The 25,800-nt window shown below is 35.2% G+C and overlaps 1 protein-coding gene across 1 annotated transcript in view; it reads right to left on the reverse strand.

The window, feature by feature from the left end:
* The window catches only part of LOC114344544 (growth arrest-specific protein 2-like), a 389,075-nt gene that overhangs the window by 51,202 nt on the left and 312,073 nt on the right, over positions 1-25,800 (reverse strand). The window contains exons 3-4 of the mRNA XM_050647073.1: positions 12,394-12,518; positions 9,809-9,950 (exon numbers count right to left, since the gene is read on the reverse strand). Of these exons, the coding sequence (XP_050503030.1) occupies positions 9,809-9,950; positions 12,394-12,518 (267 nt within the window). The remainder of the gene's footprint in view (positions 1-9,808; positions 9,951-12,393; positions 12,519-25,800) is intronic.

Raw genomic sequence — 25,800 nt, forward strand, 5'->3', positions numbered from 1 at the left:
GTTGGTGATTTATGTTTGTAGCAATATAATCAATTTGAGTTTTACTAGTTGCAATTACTCTTGTATAATCATTCACAGTTACGGTTAAGCCATAAGAATCTAAAACATTTACCAAGTTCTGCTTACTTAGTGAATTTGATTTGAAATATATATTAAAGTCACCTGTTAATATTATAGCCTTACCTTCGGAGACTAGTACATCAAGTATTAGATCCAGTTTTGACATAAAAACATCAATAGAGCCACGTCCAGGTAGATAAATACACAACACAACACAATTAAAAGGCAATAGTCTATTTCCAAAGCACTCACTTCAAAATTATATTTCTCAGATTGAGAACATATATTAGAACGTTCCTTCCAAACCACACCCTCTTTCACATAGATTGAAGACCCTCCATGTTCCCCTTGGTCACGGCAGAAAGATGAAGCCAGAGAAAATCCATTTATATGGTGTAGTTCTAGTTGTTCTTTAGATTTCCAGTGCTCAGTTAAACAGACATATACATTATGTAGACCTTCGCACTGCAGGAAGAACTCTAGTTTTTCAATGCTTGTTGATACACATTGTATATTTTGATGAAGTAAGCCAAAACTTTTTTGATTGATAGTTGAAGCATTTTTACCAACTGTGTCAAAATTAGGAGAATTGAATATTTCTAACTTATCCAATTTAAAACCAGTCTTCTGACTAACACTTGGGATATTTAATAATGTAATATCTGGATCAAAAACTAAGCTTCTTCTGTCTGTTTTTTCTTGTGGTAAAAAAAACGGCTTACAGCTCTGTGAGGCCAAACTTCGGGATTCATGGCCTTGTTGAAGTTCCCTGAACATATATTTACTTTGAACGATGAGTAAATTGTTGGATGTTTCGATTGAATCATTTCACATGTTGCTTCAGGAAAATTCACTTTAATTAACTGGGTTAGAGAGTCAGTTGTAGTTTCTTTATTAATTCTTGTAACATGTAGAGTTGAAATTTTTGGAACACCCTTAACCTCATCGCTATTTCTATTGCTACCTACTATAATTTTTCTTCGTCCGTTAAACTGATGTCGCCTAGGCCTAATAGTTTTCCATTCTTGATCATTTTCTGCTTCATTTATAGGTATTTCATCGTTAGTAAGTTTTTCGTCCTCTACTAAATTAATGAACTGATCCATTTTTAATCCGTTTTGTTCAAAAAGCAGTCCTTTCGAAACATCTGTTTTTGTTATTGTTTGGGAATTCCCTTGTTTATTTAGGTCAGGTTTTTTCTGAGTAATTACCAGTTTACTTTTTGCTGCTCTGCCCATAAAGTTTTGTTTGTGTTCTTCTTTCTTTTTTTCGGCAATATTTAAATTAGTCTTATAATGTGTTTTGGAGTTCGCAATAGTACTAGTAGATGGCGTTGTATGTATCTTTGGTGAATCTGAATTCTCTTTTAATTGTTTTAGGAGAAAAATTAGATCTTCTTGTTCTTGGCACCTTTTTTCTAGATGATATGTAAGTTTACTTACAGCGTCAAGTTCCTTTTTAATGGTAATGGTCCTGTCTGATAATGTGTCACAGTGAGAACAGGTTATGTTATCTACCAAATCATAAGATTTATTGTCGCTCTTGCTGTTAATAAATTCACTAATTTTATTTATATAGGTAAGCACTTGTGGATTTGCAACATTCACTGGTACTTTTAACGTCACAATTATGTCGATTAGTTAATTTTTTTTTAAATTTATTTAACTCAGTCGTTAACGTGGTTGTATCACGCGCCGCCATCTTTTCCCACTCGCTATGTTTTTTTCTTTCGAATTTCAACTAATTTTAATAATGTCTTACTCTGTCAAATGTTTTTTTCATTAATGTAACAAACATGTACATCCGCATTCTTATTCATGCATCTTTGGGCCATAACATTAAAAGCAAATAATGCTTTTTTGGTTTCTAGTCCTCTTCTGAATCCAGACTGACTATCATCCATTCCTTCTTCCAGTTTTTTTATTTATACGACCACATTAAATTCAAGAATAATTTGAGAACATGACTATATTGTTCTGTATTCACTGCAATCTTTGGACATCTTGGATATTAAAGCACCCTAGGACGCACAGCTGAATGTGGCTGAATTTTTATGTTTGTGTGTCACAGTGTTGACATGCTGTTTTCTATATATTTCTTTCATAATTTCAATCAATGTTAAATGTACCTACAAGAATAATAGAATAATAACGTTTACGTTTTCACATTTTTTCAAAATTGGTGAAAACAACAACATAATAAACTTTACTTAATTGGTGTTTCAAAACTACTTACTTTTAACACATTACACAATATTACAAGGTTTCTAGCAAGTTAAACGTCACAATGATTTAAAATAATCAAGTAAAAACCTATATATACATAACATATTAGAACATACCTAAAATACACAAAAATGATACATTTCACACACAAATATAATATCACAAAAAATTGTAACGTGATAGTATGAAAAAATAGAGGATACGGCAACGGTGTTACATGTGACGGTCGGATCCAATGCCAATACCTACACAGACATATTAGGGTGCGCTAATATCCAAGATGTCCCAGTCTTTAGCGTTTGTATTTTCCCTAATAGCACACGACGTCCTTTGGACGTCCAAAATAGGTCCATTTTTGGTCCTTACGTCCATGGACTATAAACGGACGTCCTTTGGACGTCCCATTTTGGACGTCCTTCGGAAGGAATAAATATGGACGTCCTTTGGACGTCCGACGTTGGACGTCCTTCGGACGGAATAAATATGGACGTCCTTTGGACGTCCGACGTTGAACGTCCTTTGGACGTCCATACTGGACGAAATACGGACGTTTTATGAACGCTTATATATTATATTGGACACATTATACCAATTACGGGATCAAATAGCAAAATAATTCAATAAAATATTAACTTACGCGTTAACTTTACTTTAGTGAAATACAGTCAAACCTGTCAGTAACGGCCACTAAAATGAAAGAACTATTGGCCGATATAGAAAGGTGGCCGTTATTGCCAGTTTTTGTAGTCTAGATATACAGTAAAACTTGTGTTACTGGCCACCTGATATATAAAATCGGCCACCTGTACTAACGGCCAGTTTAAATATTCCCCAAACCAATTATATCTAGACTACAAAAACTGGCAATACCGGTCACCTTTCTACATCGGCCAATAGCTTTTTCATTTTTAGTGGCCGTTACTGACAGGTTTTACTGTAATTGGTTTGGGGAATTTTTAAACTGACCGTTAGTACAGGTGGCCGGTGTTTGCAGGGGGCCGGTAACACAGGTTTTACTGTAGTTTAAATCGAAAAGATTAAATCTTAATTCAAAATTGTATATACAATTATTACAATTATAAACAAACTATATAGTTTAATATCCAAAAAATGTTTTTGATTTTATGTAATGTAATGAAAATCTTATTTGTAAATTATTGGTTACAATGTTTAACAATAGGAAATATTCAAGAATAAATAAAATAAAAGTTTAATCCTAACAACACAAAACATTCCAGGAATGTAGGTACTACTGTTCTATTCCGTGAACATCTATCTGATTAAATTATGGGTGGAAAGTTACCACAAGACACAAGATATTCTATGAACATAGTACAATGTCTTCCTGGAGGGGTAAAATTTTCCATTACAAGATTTTAAGAGAGGCCATTTATTGTACTGTTCAATTTGCGTTCATTTTCAAATTTGCCGCGCGAGTATATGTAGCGTCTCGCGGTCATTGGTCATCACATTTCATTTTCATAACAACCGATAACCTAAAAATTTAGTAAAGTAAAAATTTTGATTGGAAAAAAATGCATCGATAAGGGGGTGTGGGAAATGGAAATTAGTGGCTTTTTTGCTGTACTGTCTGCTAGTTTTTGCTCTGGGCTCTGGCTAGATCTCTTGTTTAAACAATTTTGTAAGTATTATAAAATCCGTTTTCAATTTTCTTTATTCTTTATGAAACGAATCATTTATACATGCATATTATTACCTGTAAATAGGTACCTATTTCTTTTGATTTTTAATTGTAAAGAATAGAAAAATTACCGTTCATTTTAATTTTTTTTAGAATCAGCTGAAAGTGGCCTACAAAAAAAAAACCAAGAAGGAAATGTATAGCCTTGTGGCTATGAAAGGCAAAAGAGAGATATAAAAAGTGTATTGGCTAGTTGGAAGAAAGTCCACATTGTCCATGCATAATAAGTTATTACTTTATCAACAATTATCAAGAAGATAGCAGGGTCAGGAGCATCAACTTCATAAGTTCAAGAATATCGAGGAAATCCAGCTCCTCGATACTACTGGGCAAACTAGAAGATTGAAGAGGACAAATCCTTTTGAACTAGTTTGAGTGATAGGTGATAGTGAAAAACGGAGCATAGTGCTTGTGTGCTGTGCCTGTGTATGTTAGAATAGTGCACGATCTTGTTAGATTAGATAAGAGACGCTATGGGGTAAGCTCTTCATTTTAAGAAACAGTAGTAATTTAGGTTAAATTAAAATTGCTCATTGGTCAGTTATGACCAGATTGTTTTTTTATGTTTGGCAAAAAGGACTTAAGTCAGAATTGCACATTGATAATGTTTTGATGATTTCTGGACCAGAAAAAAACTGTTGTAGATGTAAACTGTATGTACAGTAGAATCTACTACAGTACTGTAGAAATCATCAAAACATTATCGATGTGCAATTCTGACTTAAGCCCTTTTCCCCAAACATCAGAGAATTGTAATGTACAATAATTCTCCTATCTGCTTTTTCATGAATTTTGTAGGAGACGAAAAACCATTTTTAGGATCATCTGCTTTCACATGTAAATTTTGACATGTTTTGTAGTAAATAGATAGTTGAATTTACTACAAAACATGTCAAAAAATATATGAAAACAGGAGGTGACTATAAAAAAAGTTTTTAGTCTCTCTTACAAAACTCATGAAAAAACAAATCGGAGGTATGTCACATCAGTGACTAAGAATGTCTAAAAAATATACTTTGATGTCCCAAGAACCAAATATAACCTACAGTCCATCTAATTTACTTACTGTTGCACGTCATTATCTACGCCAGAGATCTAAGTTGACATAGTTGCCAAAGTATAAAAAGATCCTGAATCAATTTTAAATCAAATATGTCACATAATTATTGTAAACGTGGATTATACAACAAAACAAATTAATATTCAATGTAAATAAGTAAAAACTTAAGAAATAGAGAACAAGAATTAAGTTATAATCTTTTAAGATTTGCAGTGCAAGAGTTTTTGCACTGCATTGTTAATAATTAAAAAACGGCTCCGAACTCTTGGCAAAAAGCCGGTAGGTTTCTTTGTATAAGTATGTCTACAACAACTAAAAAAGTTGTCAGATACCTCGATTATTCCAAGTCGTTATAAAATTAGGTGAAATTTATATTTTTATAGTAGAGGATCTTTTTATAGTAAAGTAAATAATAAAAACAGTAAATATAATAAATAAAACAGATACTTATAGTAAAGAATATAAACAAATATGAAGTGTCATCACCGTAACTGTCAAATAAATGTTACCAATTTATTCTAAAATGTCACCTTCGTTCGATTACAGTTACAGTGTGATCCGAACAAATCTGCTTCATAAAAACGCTTTATAATCCATTTATACAAATTAAATGAAACATATTATTGTGTATTTCTTTAGGTTAACATTAATAGAAATCTTCAAATATTATTTCTACGCGTATATAATAAAATATGTCTAGTGGCTATAATTCCAGTGTACTCAGCAAAGTGATTCTAAAAAAGAACACACCTACCGCCTAAATATTTCGTGTTGGTGTCATGCGACCTTACAGGCTACGACGCGGATGACGCGCAACAGTTAGTAAATTAGACGAAGTATGTAGATATATACAGGGTGTAACAAAAATACAGGTCATAAATTTAATCACATATTCTGGGACCAAAAATAGTTTGATTGGACCTAACTTACCTTAGTACAAATGTGCACACAAGAAAAGTTACAGCCCTTTGAAGTTATATATATATATATAATAGCACCAAGGGTCTTAGAGGCCCATGGCTTGAAAAGTTTGTTTTTTTTCTTCATTTTCACGTTTCTGTATGTACTGAGATCTTCTCTGGCTTGATATGTGATTTTTCTCCATTCCTTCCTGTTATTCATTTTTCTTTTCTGACCCTGTAGCACCATTCTTTCCAAATCTTTTTCGACCTCTTGCTTCCATCTATTTTTCGGCCTTCCTCTTCTCTTTCTTGAAGCTGTAGTGTAGTTTAGTACCATTTTTGGAGTCCTCGTGTTTGGCATCCTTTCAATGTGACCTCGCCATCTAAGTCTCTGTGCCTTTATCACTCATTTGAAGTTACAAGATGAAGTGATTTTTTCCAATATATCGAAAACTATTAGAAATTTTTTATTGAAAATGGACATGTGGCATTATTATGGCAGCAGTATCTTACGAAAAAACTATAGTAAAATTTGGACACCCCATAAAAATTGTATGGGGGTTTTGTTCCTTTAAACCCCCCCGAACTTTTGTGCACGTTTCAATTTAATTATTATTGTAGTACCATTTAAACACAACGTTTTAAAAACTTTTTTGCCTCTTATTGCTTTTTCGAAAAGTCAATTTTTATCGAAATATTTTGAATATTTGTCAAATCCACCACATATTTGTATATGGTTAAGTACAATTATGGAGACTTGGTAATAATATGCAGACTTATTTATGCTTTACATTTTTAGGGATATTTTGAACCATATTAAAAAAGAAGCCAGATCTCGATAAAATGTGCCTTATCGAAAAAATACAAAGAGGCAAAAAAGTTTTAAAAACATTCTGTTTAACTAATGGTACCTCAGTAATAGTTTAATTGGAACGTACACAAACATTTGTGGGGTTTAAAGGAACAAAACCCCCATAAAATTTTTATGTAGACATGTTAAAAAAGAAGTTGCAACTCGATAAAAACTGCCTTATCTGAAAAATACTAAGAAACAAAAATATTGAATTTAACCAATGGTACCACAATAATAAAATTGAATTGGAACATACACAAAAGTTTGGGAGGATCTAAGGGATCAAAACCCCCATAAAATTTTTATGGGGTGCACAAATTTCACCATAATTTTTCTTTAAGATATTCCTGCCATAATACTGCCACGTCCATTTTCAATAAAAAATCGCTAATAGTTTTCGATATAATCGAAAAAATCGATTTTCATTTTGTAATTTCAAAGGGCTGTAACTTTTTTTATGTGCATATTTGTACTAAGGTAAGTTAGGTTCATTCAAACTATTTTTGGTCCCAGAATATGTGATTTAATTTATGACGTGTATTTTTGTTACACCCTGTATATACAGCCGATTACGCACCACCTTAAAAATTGGGCATTTTTGATGTCTCGAATTTCCTAAACCTGTTGTTGCATCTAAGTGATTTTTTTATAATATTCTAGCCTAGGCCCTAGGCTATAGGTTAAGTACCTCCTTATGCTTGTCATGCACGGGGAGCTATACTGTAATATATATTATATCACATCGCACTCTATAGTAATGAGTGAGCCTGCACATATGGAACCATTTGTTTTCTGTCTGCAGGCTCACTCATTACTATAGAGAGCGATATGATATAATGTACATATATTACAGCATAGCTCCCTGTGCATGACAAGCTTAAGGAGGTAACCTATAGCCTAGGCTATAATATTATAAAAAAATCACTTAGATGAAACAACAGGTTTAGGAAATACGAGACATCAAAAATACCCCATATTTAAGGTGGTGCGTTAATTTCTTGGAGAAGTGTATTGTAATTTAATGTAAATAATGTAATATCCAATAATTGTAATTTAATATAAGATGTAATATAAGTTCCTTAAAAAATATATTTTTTATTTCCCACGACATTAGATGGATGTTCGGCAGCAAGACATTGGACCAAACTGGGACGTCCTATGAAGGCCCAATTGACGTCCACCGAACGTCCCTTCGGATGTTAAGTGGACCTCCATTGGGCGTTTGGCAACGTGGCATTTGGACCAAAATTGGACGTCCTGTTAAGGTCCAATTCACGTCCCCTAGAACGTCCGGTTAAGGTCCAATTTACTTCCGATTAAGGTCCAATTTACGTCCGATTAAGGTCCCATTTACGTCCGATTAAGGTCCAATTTACGTCCTATTAAGGTCCAATTTACGTCCGATTAAGGTCCAATTTACGTCCGATTAAGGTCCAATTTACGTCCGATTAAGGTCCCATTTACGTCCGATTAAGGTCCAATTTACGTCCTATTAAAGTCCAATTTACGTCCGGTTAAGGTCCAATTTACGTCCGATTAAGGTCCCATTTACGTCCCATTAAGGTCCAATTTACGTCCTATTAAGGTCCAATTTACGTCCGATTAAGGTCCAATTTATGTCCGATTAAGGTCCAATTTACGTCCGATTAAGGTCCAATTTATGTCCGATTAAGGTCCAATTTACGTCCGATTAAGGTCCAATTTACGTCCCCTAGGACGTCCGATCAAGGTCCAAATTACGTCCGATTAAGGTCCAATATACGTCCCCTCGTACCTTAGATGGACGTCCAATGGACGTTCGGTAGCGCGACATTTGGACCAAAATAGGACGTATAAAGGACGTTCCTCGGACGAAAACGGACGTCCAATGGACGTCCCTAAAGTCCGTGAAGGACGTCCAATGGACGTCCATTGGACGTCCTTGTGCTATTAGGGTTTAAGCATGGCACAAAAGGTGAAGAGTAACCATTGTTTCAGTATTTGGCCTTTTTGTACACTGTGTTAAGCAAGTCTACTACATAATGTCTAAGGTTTTATCATTTAGGTATACATTTTATACTTTCCGTTGAAATTTGTTTTTTCATTTTTGCTGTTTTTGAATGCCATTTTAATTTCCTCTTTTAATATTTTTAAAATCATACCATCTTCTACTTCTACTTCCATCTTTTCTGTTCTATTGTCTTTGAACAATGCATTGATGTATTCTGTCTATCTCTTTAATCTTTCATAAGTATTCAATACAAGTTTCCCATTTGTATCTTTCAGTATTCCCGTTTTTTTTATTGTTGTGTGTGAGTTAAGGTATTTAGAAAATTCGTGGGAGCTAGGAGAACCGATAAAAGACGTAGCGAAGATATTAGAAGAGAATTAAAAGTAAAAGGAAAAATCCATGAAAAGAAATTAAAATGGACTGGGCACTTATTTAGAATAAACGACGGCAGACAGGTTAAAATGACATGGGAAGCGAGGCCGATAGGGAAAGACAGGAGAGGCCGACCAAGTAAAACGTGGAATACAAGTGTGATGGAAATATTGCAGAATAGAGGAAAATCGTGGCAGGAAGCCAAATAATTAGCTAGGGATCGAAAAAAGTGGCGTAAGTTCGCAGAGAATAACGAGTAAAGAAGACACCTCGACACCTTACGGTATAAGAGGATCATCGATTATGATGATGTTGTGAGTTAATTCTTTAATTTTTTTTTATGTGTACTAAAATTATCATGGCATTCTTGGTATTCTTCTGTTTCTGCGCATTAGTATTTACAGCCATTGTTCTTTCGCCTGCTTAATTTTGTATTTTATTTGTTTATCCATTTTTTTACATCTGATTTATCATTGTTTTATGTTGACGTTTTTGATAATATTCACAAGGTCAGATGAAAGTCTTCTGTTAATGAGAGTTAAATCACATTGATTTTATATTATTAACGTGACATGGAACCAAAGGTATTATTGGAAAATAGGAAAGATAAGTAAAAATTAAATTATTTTGCTATACAAACTCACCAAGATCTTCACTTTCAAACAGCAAGTTTTCATGGACTCCTAATGATCTACAAAATCTAATAAAGTTTTCCATGTTATCTCTGGAAAAGAAGCTTCCTCTTGCAGCCTTTTCAAAACATTTTCCTCTTATTTTTGGAAGAGGCTAAAAGGTAAAATTAGAGTAAAATTAAAAATTTGGTCAAAAATACGAAATTGTACAAAATGTCACAACAAAATATGTAGCTTCAGAACAATATAATTTTTAGAGCGGATATTTTAAATAAGTTTGCAATGATATTTTCAATAACTTTAAGGTGCATTCCTGGTACGACCTGTTTTAAGGATTTTTCATTCGATTGTACGAAATTAACTTTAACTTAGTAGTCCAGGCACCAAAGCTTTTCACCTCGCAATTTTTACAGAATGTATCAATTTGCTTGAAAATTTGAGAATAAGTAGTGGATAGTCCATGGATCAAAATCTATATGATGCCGACAGGCACTTTTACCATGGGGGTGGTTGCCACTTCATCTCGGGGGTGAAATTTTTTTAATATATTTTGACCGCAGAAGTTAATAGAAACATTCATTCTAAACAAAAAATGTATACATTTTTTTGATAAAATTAATAGTTTTTGATTTATTCGCTATCGAAAGTGTTATTTTTATATCTAAAAAATCAATGTTTTTCGATGGTATACTCATTTACGATTCACTCAATTTTTGCCGTAGAACAAATTTTATCAAACCAAGTTCTTGGAAATAAAATTACCTACAATTTTATATTTTAACATTTTTTCGTATCTTTGATGCTAATCTTTCTATTCTGAAGAAAATGGCTGAAGAAAATGGCAAATACTCTTAATATTCTTTTGGCATCGACTTATTGTCGACATTGTTGTAGCCGAAATGGCTTAATTTTTATAATGGTAACTACCTATGTAGTTAGTTTCAACTACTTTAGATCTGAAGTTTCAACCTGATGATGGACTGATTAGTCCGAAAGTGTTTGTTTTATGATGTATCCACTTTAATCCAACTTGGATCTTTTTAGAAAAATTTTAATAAATTTATATACCATCTACCTACAAGAGAAGATTTACTTCCTTAGTAATTTTTTAGGTCTTTCTGCGTGTGATCCATGCGAGAATATATAAAATAATCGAAGAACATTTGGGCGAAACTCAATTTGGCTTTAGAAATGGACTAGGTACACGAGAGGCCCTGTTTGGGTTGCAGGTATTAGTACAAAGGAGTAGAGATGTAAATGCTGATGTGTACCTATGTTTTCTTGATTTCGAAAAAGCATTTGACAAAGTATCACATACTAAGATGTTAGATGTTTTAAGGTCAACTAATATTGACGATAAAGATCTAAAAATCATTGCTAACTTGTACTGGAATCAAAAAGCCACAGTTATAGTAGACGGTGATCACACAGAAGAGATTCAAATTCAACGTGGAGTAAGACAGGGATGTATTCTTTCACCATTAATTTTTAACATTTATTCAGAAAAGATGCTTGAATAGGCACTCAGTACTACACAAGGTGGAGTTGTGATAAACGGGAAACTGATAAATAATCTCCGATATGCAGACGACACTGTACTGATTGCCAGTAGTAATACCGAATTACAATATCTATTGGATTCTGTGGTAGCACAGTGCAGTAATTATGGTCTCCACCTTAACATCCAAAAAACAAAATATATGGTCGTCAGTAAGGATAATGTCATCGATGCTGGAATTCACGTTACTGATGTACAACTTAAGAGAGTTGAAGCTATAACATACTTGGGAAGCAGAATCACTGATAATTGGGATCCATCCACCGAAATACATTGCAGAATTGCTCAAGCCAAATCAGCATTTTTCCGTTACAAGAAAATTCTATGCGGTCATGACATAAATTTGAGTCTTAGGACAAGATTTTTAAAGTGTTACGTGTTTTCCGTTCTTCTCTACGGAGTTGAGTCATGGACCTTAACAGGAAGAATGCTTAAGATGGTTGAATCCTTTGAATTATGGTGCTATCGAAGAATGCTGAGAGTAAGCTGGATGGACAGGGTGCGTAATGATATTATTCTGAGCAGGATGAAGAAAGGCAGAGAACTGGTAAAAATGATAAAGTCTAGAAAACTCGTGTATTTTGTGCATGTTTGTAGACATCCGGAAAAATACAGCATTCTATATCTAATTATGCAGGGTAAAATATTAGGCAGAAGAAGTCGAGGAAGAAGAAGAACATCTTGGTTAAGAAATTTGAGGCAATAATGGTTTGGTCACACTTCGGAATCGCTCTTCAGATCTGCTGCGAATAAAGTTATGATAGCCAACATGATTGCTAACGTTCGATAAACGGACATAGCACCCGAAGAAGAAGTAATTTTTTAAAGTCATTACCATTTTGGTTACACTTGCTGTTGCAAACACTGTTGGCGTGAGCTATTGCAAAAATAAACCCATACGCAAATTTTGACAAATGGCGAGGGCCCCATTGCACAGAAACTTTGCTGTATCCAGTTTGTACGTAACACTGTTTGTGTACGAAACTATGGACAGATCCTATACTCACACCAATATTTTATAAATACTAAACACACTTACCCCTTTTACAAGTCCCTTATCTATCGCCTTTTTTACTCCCTCGGTAATAATTTGCGCCAAATGGCAAAGAACTACTCCATTATCTAGTTCGTCCAGAAAATTGTCCTTATTAATATAGTCAATACCTAAAATATCAAAATCAAAACATTAATATCGCTCTGACCAGTTTAAAATTATGTATAGTAGGAAAAATGAAAGATTACCCATGAACGAACATATAAAACACGCTGTATTTCCCGTCACCGTGTCACAAAAAGAAATTGGCCAGCGCAAGTACATAATTATATAAACTGTTCTTATAATACTGGTACTGGTTCACTACTTTCTGGAACATAGAAAAAATGTATTTAATATGATTGCTTATGGGTAATCTTTAATTTTTCCTACTATATTTAATAGTGATTATTTCATTCATAGGAGATTCCGACCAATAGAAAACTACAGAAATAAAAAACACAGCGATAATTTTTGATAATATCCCGTCGTCAAGCATTACGTCAAATACCCTCCGTTACTACGCAAAACTGAACATTCAGTGACATTAATGAAAATTAATATTTTACAACATGTCACAGATAACACCAAGAAACAGGTTTAGCAAATATTCAGGTGAAGATGTCAATAAAACATTAGTTAAAATGGTATAAATAGACAGTTTCATTCATGAAAAAATCTCAGCGAATTACACTCGATCTCTAAAATTATTATCGACTGCTGCCCTCGTGCCACTTAACAAATCGATAATTTTAGAGCTCTCGTGAAATTACTACTGAAAATAATTATTACTCAGATAGTTAGCAAAAAAAGTAGCCTCTAACAAAAAAAGCTTCTCTCATAAACATATAATACATTCTAGAAAATAATGGGAAAACTAACCCTTAGAGATTAAAAATATAAAATTTATTTTCTGGACATTTTAACCCTTGTTGCTGGCATTATTTATATACGTAGATCACGTCAAAGTTAAACCATTAGCTTTGAATGGTTTTATTATTTTAAAGATTAAGTTTACGATGAATTGCATCGCATTCCCTACAGCGAATAGGCAGATGACCTAGGATTTGCTCAACAATGAAGCTGAAGAGTTGTACGCAGAATCAGAGCAAACAATTGAATATGAAAAAGATAGTAAAGATAAAGACAGCGACGATGAAACAGAAGCAGCGGCAGATGAAGAGAATTTGACGTGGATTGGCAAAAATGGAACTATATCGCAAAATGCTCACTTCCATGAAACAGAAGCTGTTTGGCAGTAGATTTTACGGCAGGGAACTTCAGCCGAATGATAACAACATTACATCTTGCTAGTTAGTCCAGTTCAACTGGCCGCTTATGCCGATGATATTAATACATATTATGAGTAGAACATCAATAGGCGCACAGGAAACATACGCAGAGTTAACAACGCAAACAAAAAAGCTAGGTCTGGAAATTAACACAGAAAAAACAAAAATAATGATACAGACGAGAAGAAATATAGTTCCACAAAACATTATACATGCCGATGACATTGAAACGGTTGGAAAGTTTACATACCTGTGAGTAGAACTATATGCCGACGGATCAGAAGATGGAGAAATACGACAGAGAATAACGCAGGCAAACGGAGCTTATTTTGCCCTCTTCCATATATTTAGGTCTAAAAATATCCACCGAAATACAAAGATAGGAATCTATAAAACCTTAACTCGATCAATAGCATGCTATGGCAGTGAAGCATGGGTCTTGAAAGAAACATCCAAAAACAAACTCGACACATTCGAAAGGAAAGTACTGAGCAGAATACTAAGACCTGTGAGGGAAAACGGATTCTGCAGAAGCCGATGCAACAACGAGCTTTATCAACTTTATAAGGAAACACCCCTATCAGACTTCATTAGAATACAAAGATTGCAATGGGCCGGACATGTGATAACTATGGGAGAGGATAGGCTACCAAAAAGAGCACTGAATTCTAGAATGCAGGGAAAAATACCGGTTGGAAAGCCAAGAAAGCGCTGGGAAGACACAGTAAACAGCGACGCATAAGCCCTTTTAGGAGTCCGTGTATGGAGAAGAGCAGCCACAGACAAGCAAGGGTGGAGGCAAAAAATAAAGGAGGCCAAGGCTCAATTTAGGCTGTAGTGCCGTAGAAGAAGAAGAAGAGGAAGAAGTTAGTCCAGTCGGGATAAAGTCTTATCTTGCATGGCGAGCTGTTCTCAATTTTATTAATCTAAGCTTTAGGTGCGAGGGATCAATAGCAGTGTAAATTTAAAATCGCCACTGAAGTTCGCCGTTGCGTTAGTCGCCATCTTAATTTTAAGGGAGAACCGATGATACTTAATATCTTCACCATTTTCAACTTTTCCAAAAATTGTAGGAACTAAAATTGTTGAAAATTCGATTTACTACAATTTATTTTTTACAATTTTTTTCGTGTGGTCGATATTTTCTGAGTTAAGGGGAAAACAGTGGAAAGGGGAAGCATAATTATTATTGAATTGAATCTCATTTATTTTTAACTGTATGATATAATTGTGCATAAAAAACAATGGAGAAAAGTGTACCCATTTTATAAAATTTTAATATTTCATGTTTATTTGCTAAAATCTATGTTTAAATTCTTAGGCTCGTTCTTGTTTATGGCTTGCTGCTGATGATGTCAGCGTCAAGGGTTCGTTAATCGCTAGTATCTCATTAGACTTCTTATAGACGTAGGACCTTAAATGTTGATTTTAATATAAAAAATCCAAGAAATCAAAATTGTATAAAATTTAATCCCCTCTATTTTTGTTTATGTATCAACATTTATATCGTAAAGTTAATAATAAATAAGATAACTCAATAATTATACTTAGTTACTGTTGTCCCCTTAACTCCGAAAATATCGACCGCACAAAAAAATTCGCAGAAAGAAATTGTAGGAAATCACAATTTCAATAATTTAAGTCCGTACTGTTTTGTCAAATAGTTTACAAAGGCCGAGATACTTTACAAAAACAATTTCTATATAACCAATTCTCGCAAGTTCTTACGCTCGCACCTTTAACGCATACCTACAATGTTGGTATTAGCAAAAAAAATAAATTAAAAATTTATAAAATATGATTCTCTATAATATTTTTGTTTACCTACAATTTACTTATGTCGTAAAGTTATTAATAAATGAAATAATTATGCTTTCCCCTCTTCCGTTATGGCAGCTAACGCAATGGCGGAATTCAGTCGCAATTTACACTACTATTGAACCCCCCCCCCAAAGTAAGAATGTTAGAATAATAAATTTTGGGACAGCTCGTTATCCAAAGTTAGGCCTTTTTTGTCTAACTCGACTGGACTAAGTTATTTGTTTCCAGTTTTAATCTTTATCGTAATACGTTTGTAAAACTGTTATTGCTATCTTGTATCTTGTCTCGATATTTTGACCTTTCTAGAATAACGCAGACTAGAATGGCTTGGTCATCTAGAAAGAATGCAAGAAGGCAGACAAGTCAAAAATATTGGTTGGAGGGCACAGGAGGGCAAAAAAAGACCAAGAATGAAATGAAGAGATGCAGTAATGGAAGACGTCAGTGAGTTGGGAATCATAGATTGGAAGCAGACAGCTAAGAACAGAAAACGATGGAAATTATCCATCCAGCAATGGGCCTAAGAGACCTGTTGACGCTATACATACATGATGCTCGTATTGTATACGAAGCTCGCCGCCAAGCGGCTCGCTTCGTATCCATTAGACTCGCATCATAATGATCGTAATTAAATGCTCGCTGAGTAATATATTACAAGAATAAAAAACCGCTAAACGCCGTAAAAATGAGTGGCGCATAAAATATTCCAGCTACAAAAGATCTGATATGAATATTACGTGGCGCGAAAATGGATTTTCGTTTGATGCAAAACAAAATTCTAGTTTTATTTTAAAAGATTTTTCCATAATATTTGCTAAATTTGAAGTAAACGCGCCACAAAAGAGTAACTTTGATACAGTTTGAATTTTGAAACTCTTTTGTGGCGCGTTTACTTCAAATTTAGCAAATATTATGGAAAAATCTTTTAAAATAAAACTAGAATTTTGTTTTGCATCAAATGAAAATTCATTTTCGCGCCACGTAATATTCATATCAGATCTTTTGTAGCTGGAATATTTTATGCGCCACTCATTTTTACGGCGTTTAGCGGTTTTTTATTCTTGTATCAGGAGTTTTTCAAAGTTATTTATAAATTAAATGTATGAAGTTGAATGCAATGTTCCTCTATTACACGTCAAGCTTTATAAATGGTCACCTTTGTTGCATTATCTCCCAAATGATCTAGTGTCCATCGAATGTACACTAGATTTTTTTTTATTCGAAATAGATTGAAAAAAAATTGAGATGGCCGGTAAATGAAGTCGGATTGCCCGTTGCCAGATCAAATTTAGCGTCGTAACCACTACAACTACATAAACCATTTCGGGAATAATCGTAAATTGGATTATACTTTTGTAGCTTAAAAACTTCTAAACGGCTTAACCGATTTTGATCAGTAAACATGAGTTTGAAACGTATTGACCAGTAGTATCTGATGGATCTAAGGTCAAGTATGAAAATTGAAGCTACTACAGGAATTATTGAACTTGAGAAACCGTTTTTCCCACAGGAAATAGATTTTATCATACTTATGAAGCCTATAACCTAAAAAATTCAAATTTTCCGGGATATTAGGTATACACCGTTAAATTCGTCTGGTGTACTTCTATAAACGCTAAGTTATTGGCGCAATTTGTAGGTTGAAATGTTGAGTAATTGTCGAAAAACCAAAATTTTCAAAGTTTAGTTTTTCAGTTTTTCGGCTATACTGAGCCGTGTGTATGTCTGATTCTGACGGCTTAGACACCATTTGAAAGCTTAAGTCAACACTATTAATTTGATGTATTTGCGGTTCTCCTGGCTCTTCTTGATCCGAATATATATACCCCCAAAACATATGCCGTTTTGTACCTACCAAGTCCTATAGCTGGCTTATGGGTGGTCAAAAGTCACAAACTACACCGGTTCTAAATCGACCCTGACCCCCTCTTCAAACACAGAGGAAAAATATCAAATCGGTTTAACTTTCAAACACACATACATATATTTTATATCCACAAACATTTTCCCTTTTTTAAATAAAAATTAAGTCACATTTCTAAGCTCTATAACTTTTGAATGGTATAACCGATTTTCAAAATTAGACATGCGTTGGAAAGGTAATGATCAGTACTGTTAGAAGCCGCAAAGGTCGGACTTAAATTTTTGAAGTTTTTGGGAGTTTTGGGGGCCAGAACGAAAAACAGACCTAAATAGGAAGGGCCGTAAGATCGACACCCTTGGACCAAAATGGATGGTTGACATATGAATGGGTGAGTCTTTTTCTGAACTTGAAGATGGGAGTTGGCACAATTTTCAATTCAGTCAGATTTAGAAAATTGAAAATTTCGTGTATATAATAGTGTCGCGTGTAGGGGGGCGTATTTCTGCGCCACTGGCGAGAACTGCCGTTCTCTGGTAATTTTTTCGATATAAAACTAACAGCTTCGATAACCAATAAATCGAAAACTATTAATTTTATAAAAAAAATGTATAATGAACATTTTTTTGCTTATAATTAATATTTTTACCAGCATTTGCGGTCAAAATATAATACAAAATTTCCACCCTCGAGATGAGGTGGCAACAACCCCATGGTAAAAGCGTCTTTCGGCATCATATAGATTTTGATCCTTGGACTATCCACTACTTATTGTCAAATTTTCAAGCAAATCTATCCATTCTATAAAAATTGCGAAGTGAAAAATTTCAGTTCCTGGACTAATTATACTTTTGGAGCTCTATAACTTCTGAACGGTTTACCTGATGTTGATCACTAAACATGAATCTGAAACGTATTGACAAGTAGTATCTGACCAGCATCCAAGATCGAGTATGATAACTGAACGTATTACAGGAATTATTGAGCTTGAAAAACCGTTTTTCCCGTAAGAAATAGATTTGATTATACTTATGAAGCCTATAACTTAAAAATTCGAATTTTCCCAGATATGAGGTATACACCGTTAGACGCGTCCTGAGTCCTTCTACAAACGCTCAGTTATTGGTGCAATTCGTAGGTTGAAATTTTGAGTAATTGTCGAAAAACCAAAATTTTCAAAGTTTAATTTTTCGGTTTTTTCTCTATGGCGAGCAGTGTGTATGACTCAGCTTGATCGCTTAGGCGCCACTTGAAAGCTTAACTCAACCCTATTGATTTGGTGTATTTGCGGTTTTCCCGTCTTTCCTTGAACCTAAGATATATACGCCCAAAAAATATGCTATTTTGTATCTACCTAGTCCTCTAGCTGGCTTACGGGTAGTCAGAAGTCAAAAATTAGACCGGTTCTGAATCGGCCCTCACACCTTCTTGAAACACAGAAAAAAAAATTCAGATCGGTGTAACTTTTCCACACACATACATACATACATACATACATACATATCCACAAACATTTTACATTTTTTAAATAAAAATTGAGTCATATTTCTGAGCTCGATAACTTTTGAATGGTATAACCGATTTTCAAAATTAAACATGCGTTGGAAAGGTAATGATCTGTGCTATTAGAAGCCGCAAAGGTCGGGCTTAAATTTTTGAAATTTTTGGGAGTTTTGGGGACGAGAACGAAAAACAGGCTTTAAATGGGAAGGGCCGTAAAATCCACACCCTTGGACCAAAATGGAGAGGTAACATATGGATGGACGAGTCTTTTCCTAAACTTTAAGATGGGATTTGGCCCAATTTTCAATTCAGTCAGGTTTAGAAAATCGAAAATTTCGTGTATATATAGTGTCGCTTGTAGGGGTGTTGTGCGCCACTGGTGAGAACTGTCGTTCTCTGTGGATACTATTGTAACGGGTAGCTTTTTCAGGACGACAGACTCAGTAAAACATGGATACTTCTACGGTCGTCTCTGGTCGACCGGCCCATCGCCCGCTGTGGCATCATATCATTACACTATTCTTTTTCTTACTGTTTTGTTTTTTCCTTTTAGAATTTATAATAGAGTTATTGTTGTGACTGGCTGAGCGACGGTAGCCCGTGCCAAAAAAGTAGATAACTTTAAATTAAAACTTTACGCTCTCCAGTGTATCTACACAATCATATCTATAAAAACATTTAAAATGCCTTAAACCTGCGTACGCATTTTATAACCGCAAGAACCTGTAAACAGTATCACTTAAACAATTTTAATTTGTTGTGGTAGGTCGGCGTAATCTCGCGAGTCACTTTATCTTAAAAGTTATATACGACCGCTGTAGGTGAGCTCTCAATATCCTTATATAAACGCGGTAATGACTGCTTTCTATTGCTTTAAATACCCATTACTTTTTATTCTCTTAAACGAAGATAAAGAATTTGGGACGACCAGGAACGCGTAACTTAAGCCTGTTTATGTGTTTTCTCTTTGGAAAACAATAACTTCTTAGAATGGAACTGTCAAGAGAATTTATGGCTATTTCCTTTACCAAATCAGGAAACACAATAACAATTAGTAAAATATAATAGGCCAAGAAAAAGATTGTAATTGCTATGAAATATTACTAGGTATTATCATCTTTCTTAGTATATATTTTATATACCTATATATTTTAAATTGATTCCTTAATTAGTTATTAATTAGTTAATGATTATAATTAATTCTCTATTTGATTTATAAAAAAGAATAAAAAATATGAATTCACCGGTTATTAATCAAAAATGACTACTAAGAATCTGAAACGCCTATGATAGTATAGGGTGGCCGGAAACTCCCTTTACACTAATAAATTGTTTTTGTTAGGCTACAGAGGGAAAAATAATAACGCAATTTTTTTTGCAAGTTATTTATTGATTAGTTATTTATGTAAAACGTTGGTGTGTATACCTCCATTGTCCCAACACAACTTGGTACGACGCCATGTTCATATGCTCATCCGCTTCAGCATGTTATTGACGTAACAGTATTGGGAATAACCTATCTCGGAAGTCCTCATTCGAAACATATTATACAGGGTGAGTTTTTTGTATGGAAACACTCAATTATCTCGGAAACAGCTTGCACGATTTTTATAGATTTTGGTGGGTAAGGGTTTTCTGAGGCGGCCGATATTATAGTGGCAATTACATTGTTGTCAGATTCCTAATCGAGCAGCGAAACGAACTGGACGTGTTTACACTCAGTTTTTCAGTTCTGTAATTAAAGGCTATTAATAAACAATTATAAACAATTAAAAATAAATCTTTTCCAAACCGTTGAAGTGAAGGATGTTTTTTTATCGAGTAATTAATAATATCGAAAGTGATTAGTGATAAACTGAGTAAGTAGTTAATTTTTATTTAATAAATATTTGTTAAATCATTATTTATTCTACTGAGAATGATAATCAGAATAGTCAAATGGATGGGTACACGCAGCAGTCTACCTCGAACGAGGCGCTGCTAGTTCAACAAAACCAAGCTTTGTTTAACGAAAATCAAGCCCGCAGTCAAAATGAGCAGGCGTTGTATAATGCTTGGATGAGTGAAAAACAATTAAGAGAAAAATTAGAAGTCACTATTAAACAGCTTCAAATACAAGTTGAGATAATTCAAAATAAAATAGAACCAGTTGAGGAGAACACTAAAAAAGACCAAACCGAATATCATACAGATGTTGAAGAACTAAGCAGAAAGACAGAATGGATTAGGGTTAGAAACTCAAAAAAAAGAAAAGCTAGCAACTCACCGCAGGTACAATCCCCTGAAACGAGTACCAAAAGTAACAAACTGCAACCGGTTAATATAAAACCTCCACCAATTATAATTAATAAAGTACAAAAATATGACGAATTGTCAGATTATCTACATAAAAACAAGATACAATTCCAGGCAACCATGTTGGCTGGAGGGAATATGAAAATCAATGTCACTGACTCAGATGCATACAGGAGTCTAACTGAAGTCTTAAACAATACGGAAATGGAATGGTTTTCATTTGAAAACAAACAGTCAAGACCTGTCAAGGTAGTTGCAAGAAACTTACACCAGTCATGCAAAGCTGCACAAATTGTAAAAGACCTAAAGAACAAAGGCTTCAAAATACTGGAGGTAAATCAAATACTAACCGGGAAAGATAAAACGCCACTTCCGCTTTTTACTTTATCCTTTGATAAAGATGAAGATATAAAAAAAAATATATGCCATTAATGAAATATTAAATATGAGAGTACAAATAGAGGCTTTCAGAAAACCTAAATTACTGCCCCAATGCAAGCGCTGCCAGGAATATGGACACACACACAATTACTGCAAAAGGGAACCAAGATGTGTCAAATGCATTGGAGAACATCTAACAAAAGACTGTAAAAAACCCAAAAATATAGCTCCAAAATGTGTTCACTGCGGCAATGACCATCCAGCTAATTATAGAGGATGTAGCACTGCAAAAGCTCTGCAAACACTAAGAAATAAAAATATAAATAACAAGGCTCCTGAGAGCAGATTAAATATAGAAAATATGGAAGATAGACACCAAACTTTAAGAAGAGCTGGAGTATCTTATGCTCAAGTAGCACAACCAGAAACTGAAAATAATACAGACACAGTAACCGAAAAGCTGCAAAAAATAATGGAGAAAATGAGCAAACAAGAAGAATTTAACAAAAAAGTACTTGAAAGGCTGGACAGACTTGAAAATATCAGAAGCCGATCATAATAAGACTATAATGCCCCCGGACCTTAGGATACTCCAATGGAATACAAATGGACTCTTACAACACCAGCAAGAGTTATTAGTAACCCTACAAACACAAAAAATAGACATATGCCTAATTGCAGAAACACATCTAACTAGACAATCATTTATTAAGCTGCAAGGTTATCAAATCTATCATGCCATACATCCACAAAATTCAGCCAGAGGCGGAGCTGCTGTCGCTGTTAAAAATAGTATTCTCCACTGGGAACGTGAAAAAATTGAAACCGAAGAAATACAATGTGCCTCTATCAGTGTTAAAACTAAGAAATACACACTTAACATTGCAGCTGCATATTTCCCTCCTAGACATAACCTCAAAAGAGAAGACTATGCTAACTTCTTGTCAACCTTGGGTGAAAAATACATAATTGGCGCAGACTTTAATGCAAAAAATACCTGTTTGGGCTCCAGACTCTCAACACCTAAAGGTAAAGAATTGCAGCATGTTGTGACCGGACACAATTTTAGATGGCACTCTACTGGGAAACCCAATTACTGGCCAAGTGATGCAAACAGAATCCCAGACCTCCTAGATTTTTTCGTATCCAGAGGTGTAGCAACAAATTTTATAAAAGTAGAGAATGTAGAGGAGCTTATATCTGACCACTCTCCAATTCTACTAACAATTAGTGAGCAAATTGTTACCACTGAAATGAAACCCGCGTTGACCAATAAGTTTACGGACTGGGTAAACTTCCAATCAGAAATTAATGAGAAAATTGAGTTCAATGGATTTATTCAAACGACAGAACAATTGGAACAAGAAACCGAGCTATTTATGATAAACATCCAGCAGGCAGCGTGGAACAACACACCTATAATCCAAAGAAAAACAGTAGGAAACAATTACCCCAAAGAAATTAGAGACTTGATACAGGAAAAAAGAAAGGCTCGGAAGATATGGCAAAGAACTCGAATTACAGAAAATAAAAATAAGCTTAATAGGCTCACACAACAGCTGCAAAGGGAATCAATCAATAAGTACCTGAGAGAACTAACTGATGATGAATGCACCGATTACTTCCTTTGGAAGGCAACCAAAAAGATAAATAAGCCAGTTCAGCATGTACCTCCTCTACGAAAAGAAAACAGAACATGGGCAAGAAATCCCAAAGAGAAAGTGGATGCGTTCGCTGATTATTTAGAAAACATATTTCGGCCAAACCCTGGGGAAACTCATGTAGACGATGAACCATTAGCTTTTGATTCTGTTAACATACAACTGACTACTACAAAAGAAGTTCAAAAATTAATCAAAAACATCAATACAAAAAAAGCGCCTGGGTTTGACGTTGTTGTTGATACTAAAAAAATTACCTAGAAAAGCCATAGTAAAGCTTACTACACTAATAAATGCATCCTTTAGGCTTAGATATGTTCCCCTCCTTTGGAAAACTGCAGAGGTTATAATGATACCAAAAGTAGGTCTTTGCAAACAAGAAAAATATACAATGTCAGCAATGCCATGAGCTGTCAATTGCGGTAGTAACCACTCGTTGATTATTGCACATAAGTCTGTTATCTATGTAGCTGATTCTATGTAGCTGATCTCCACAAAACTTGATTATTTCTATGCATGTATCACTTTTACCAGGATTTCTGTTATTTTTCGTTTCTTATATTGCTGTCTCCACCTACTCTTTTGCAGGTTGCCTTTCAACTATCTTATCTTCTCCAACTGCCCAGTTGTATACTCTTTTGTGCCACACGTCACTATTAAATAATAATTCTTCGAAATGATTTTTCCACTGCGTCATTATTTCCACTCTCTCTTTCTCTCTTTCTCTCTCTCTCTCTCTGTTTGTCTCTCTCTGTCTGTCTCTCTCTCTCTCTCTCTGTCTCTGTCTCTGTCTCTGTCTGTCTGTCTGTCTCTCTCTCTCTGTCTCTCTCTGTCTCTCTCTGTCTCTCTCTGTCTCTCTCTGTCTCTCTATGTCTGTCTTTGTCTCTCTATGTCTTTCTCTGTCTCTCCATGTCTCTCTCTCCCTCTCTCTCTCTCTCTCTCTCTCTCTCTCTCTCTCTCTCTCTCTCTCTCCCTCTCTCTCTACTATGGCGCTACAGTCCAAGTCGGGCCCTGGCCTCCCCCAGCATTCGCCTCCAATTCGCGGTTTCAGGACCTTGACGTTGGTTCGGGGGCTGAAGCTGACTGTTCAGATAGGGCTGTAATCTGGCGTAGGAATTGGATCAAGTATGTGTGTATGAATGCATGGGATCTCCCTAATAAGGAGCTCTCCGATGAATGAAGGTACCCCCAATAAACGGGCAAGGTCTGGTGAATGGGAAGTATGAAAGGATGTGAAACAACCTCGATAGACCAGTTTCTGTCACGAATTAGCTCTCTGGAATATTTGGGAATCTTTCCTAGGTAGTTGAGAGACTAGGAATGTATGAACTACTTCAGCGACCAAGAAGTAGCCCGTCCATATCTGGTCGGGGTTAACTTCCCCGTGGGGAAGTTAACCCACCCATATCTGGTTGTACCACTACCCTGGCGCAAATTTAAGTAGAAGACCCTCTGGCCTTCACTGCCACATCTCCAGTCAACGGCACTGCTAACATCGCCAATATATAGTCAACCGACCTGAAACCATCTACCAGTTGTATCTATCCTACACTATGAGTACAACCAGAAAAGGTTATCCTCCTTCATCCCTTTTCCCACTAAACCTACACCCCCAACACACAAGGTAAAGGTGTAATTGTGTACCGTGCCGAGGCCTGCATGGCAGTTGTGTGTCTAAATTGAACTGTCTCAAATGGTCGACTGGGGGAACCAGGTCACACCCCCTTTTAATTAAGGCCTTATACCGGCACAGGGAGCGCTGTTGTCATGGACAGTTTACTTCTCCCATACTCGTGGGTTCAATATAGAACCATGCAAAAATTTAAAAGATTTAAACCTAGGGGTCTCGCAGGAGGACCCAACTAACACTCAAATTTCCACTGAGACGGTTCGGCAGGATCTGGAAGAAAACAAACCCACCACATAGGGTAATAAAAATACTGAGGACGCAATGCGGACTCCTTTAAAAGATACTGAGAAGGATGAGGTTTCTCTGCAAAAAATCTCTGGTGCACAGAGAAAACCCTGAAAACAGGGAATTGACACTTCTAAAAAAGACTGCCTCTTGCTGCTGCCTCTTTCAAAGAGCTCAGCGGCAACTACAAAGCTGCTCTGCGGGGATAAAGACGACAATCATTTCCAAAAAATACCCAGACAAATCTGTATAAGCAAAAGACGTTGGTGCAATAAAATAAGCCCTAATTAAACTTATCGATGAGGTTCCTTGCGCACCTCGTTACGAAGGTAATCGGCTCATGGGTGGATACTATGGGTTGATATGAGCTGACGAAGAGTCCTTAAAGATTACAACGGATTTCTTGGAAGAAAAGACAGAGTGGAAGGTTTTTAAAGCTGAGGAACTCCCAAAATCGATGCGTGTACTGATGTACCTTCCAGAGACTAAACATGAGGATCTGAAAGTGCCACTGGTCCGGATCGATTTCGGCTTCTCTCATACTTCTTACCTGTTGAATGATATTCATGTATTCACTTTCAATCATGACATGGTATATCTGATTCACCGTCCTTTTATTAAGGGAGAGCCACGTACATTTGTTTTCATTTTAGTTGTGTGCTTCTTACCACTTTTGTATGTTCT

This window comes from Diabrotica virgifera, chromosome 3 (assembly GCF_917563875.1).
Source record: "Diabrotica virgifera virgifera chromosome 3, PGI_DIABVI_V3a".
NCBI lineage: Eukaryota > Metazoa > Arthropoda > Insecta > Coleoptera > Chrysomelidae > Diabrotica > Diabrotica virgifera.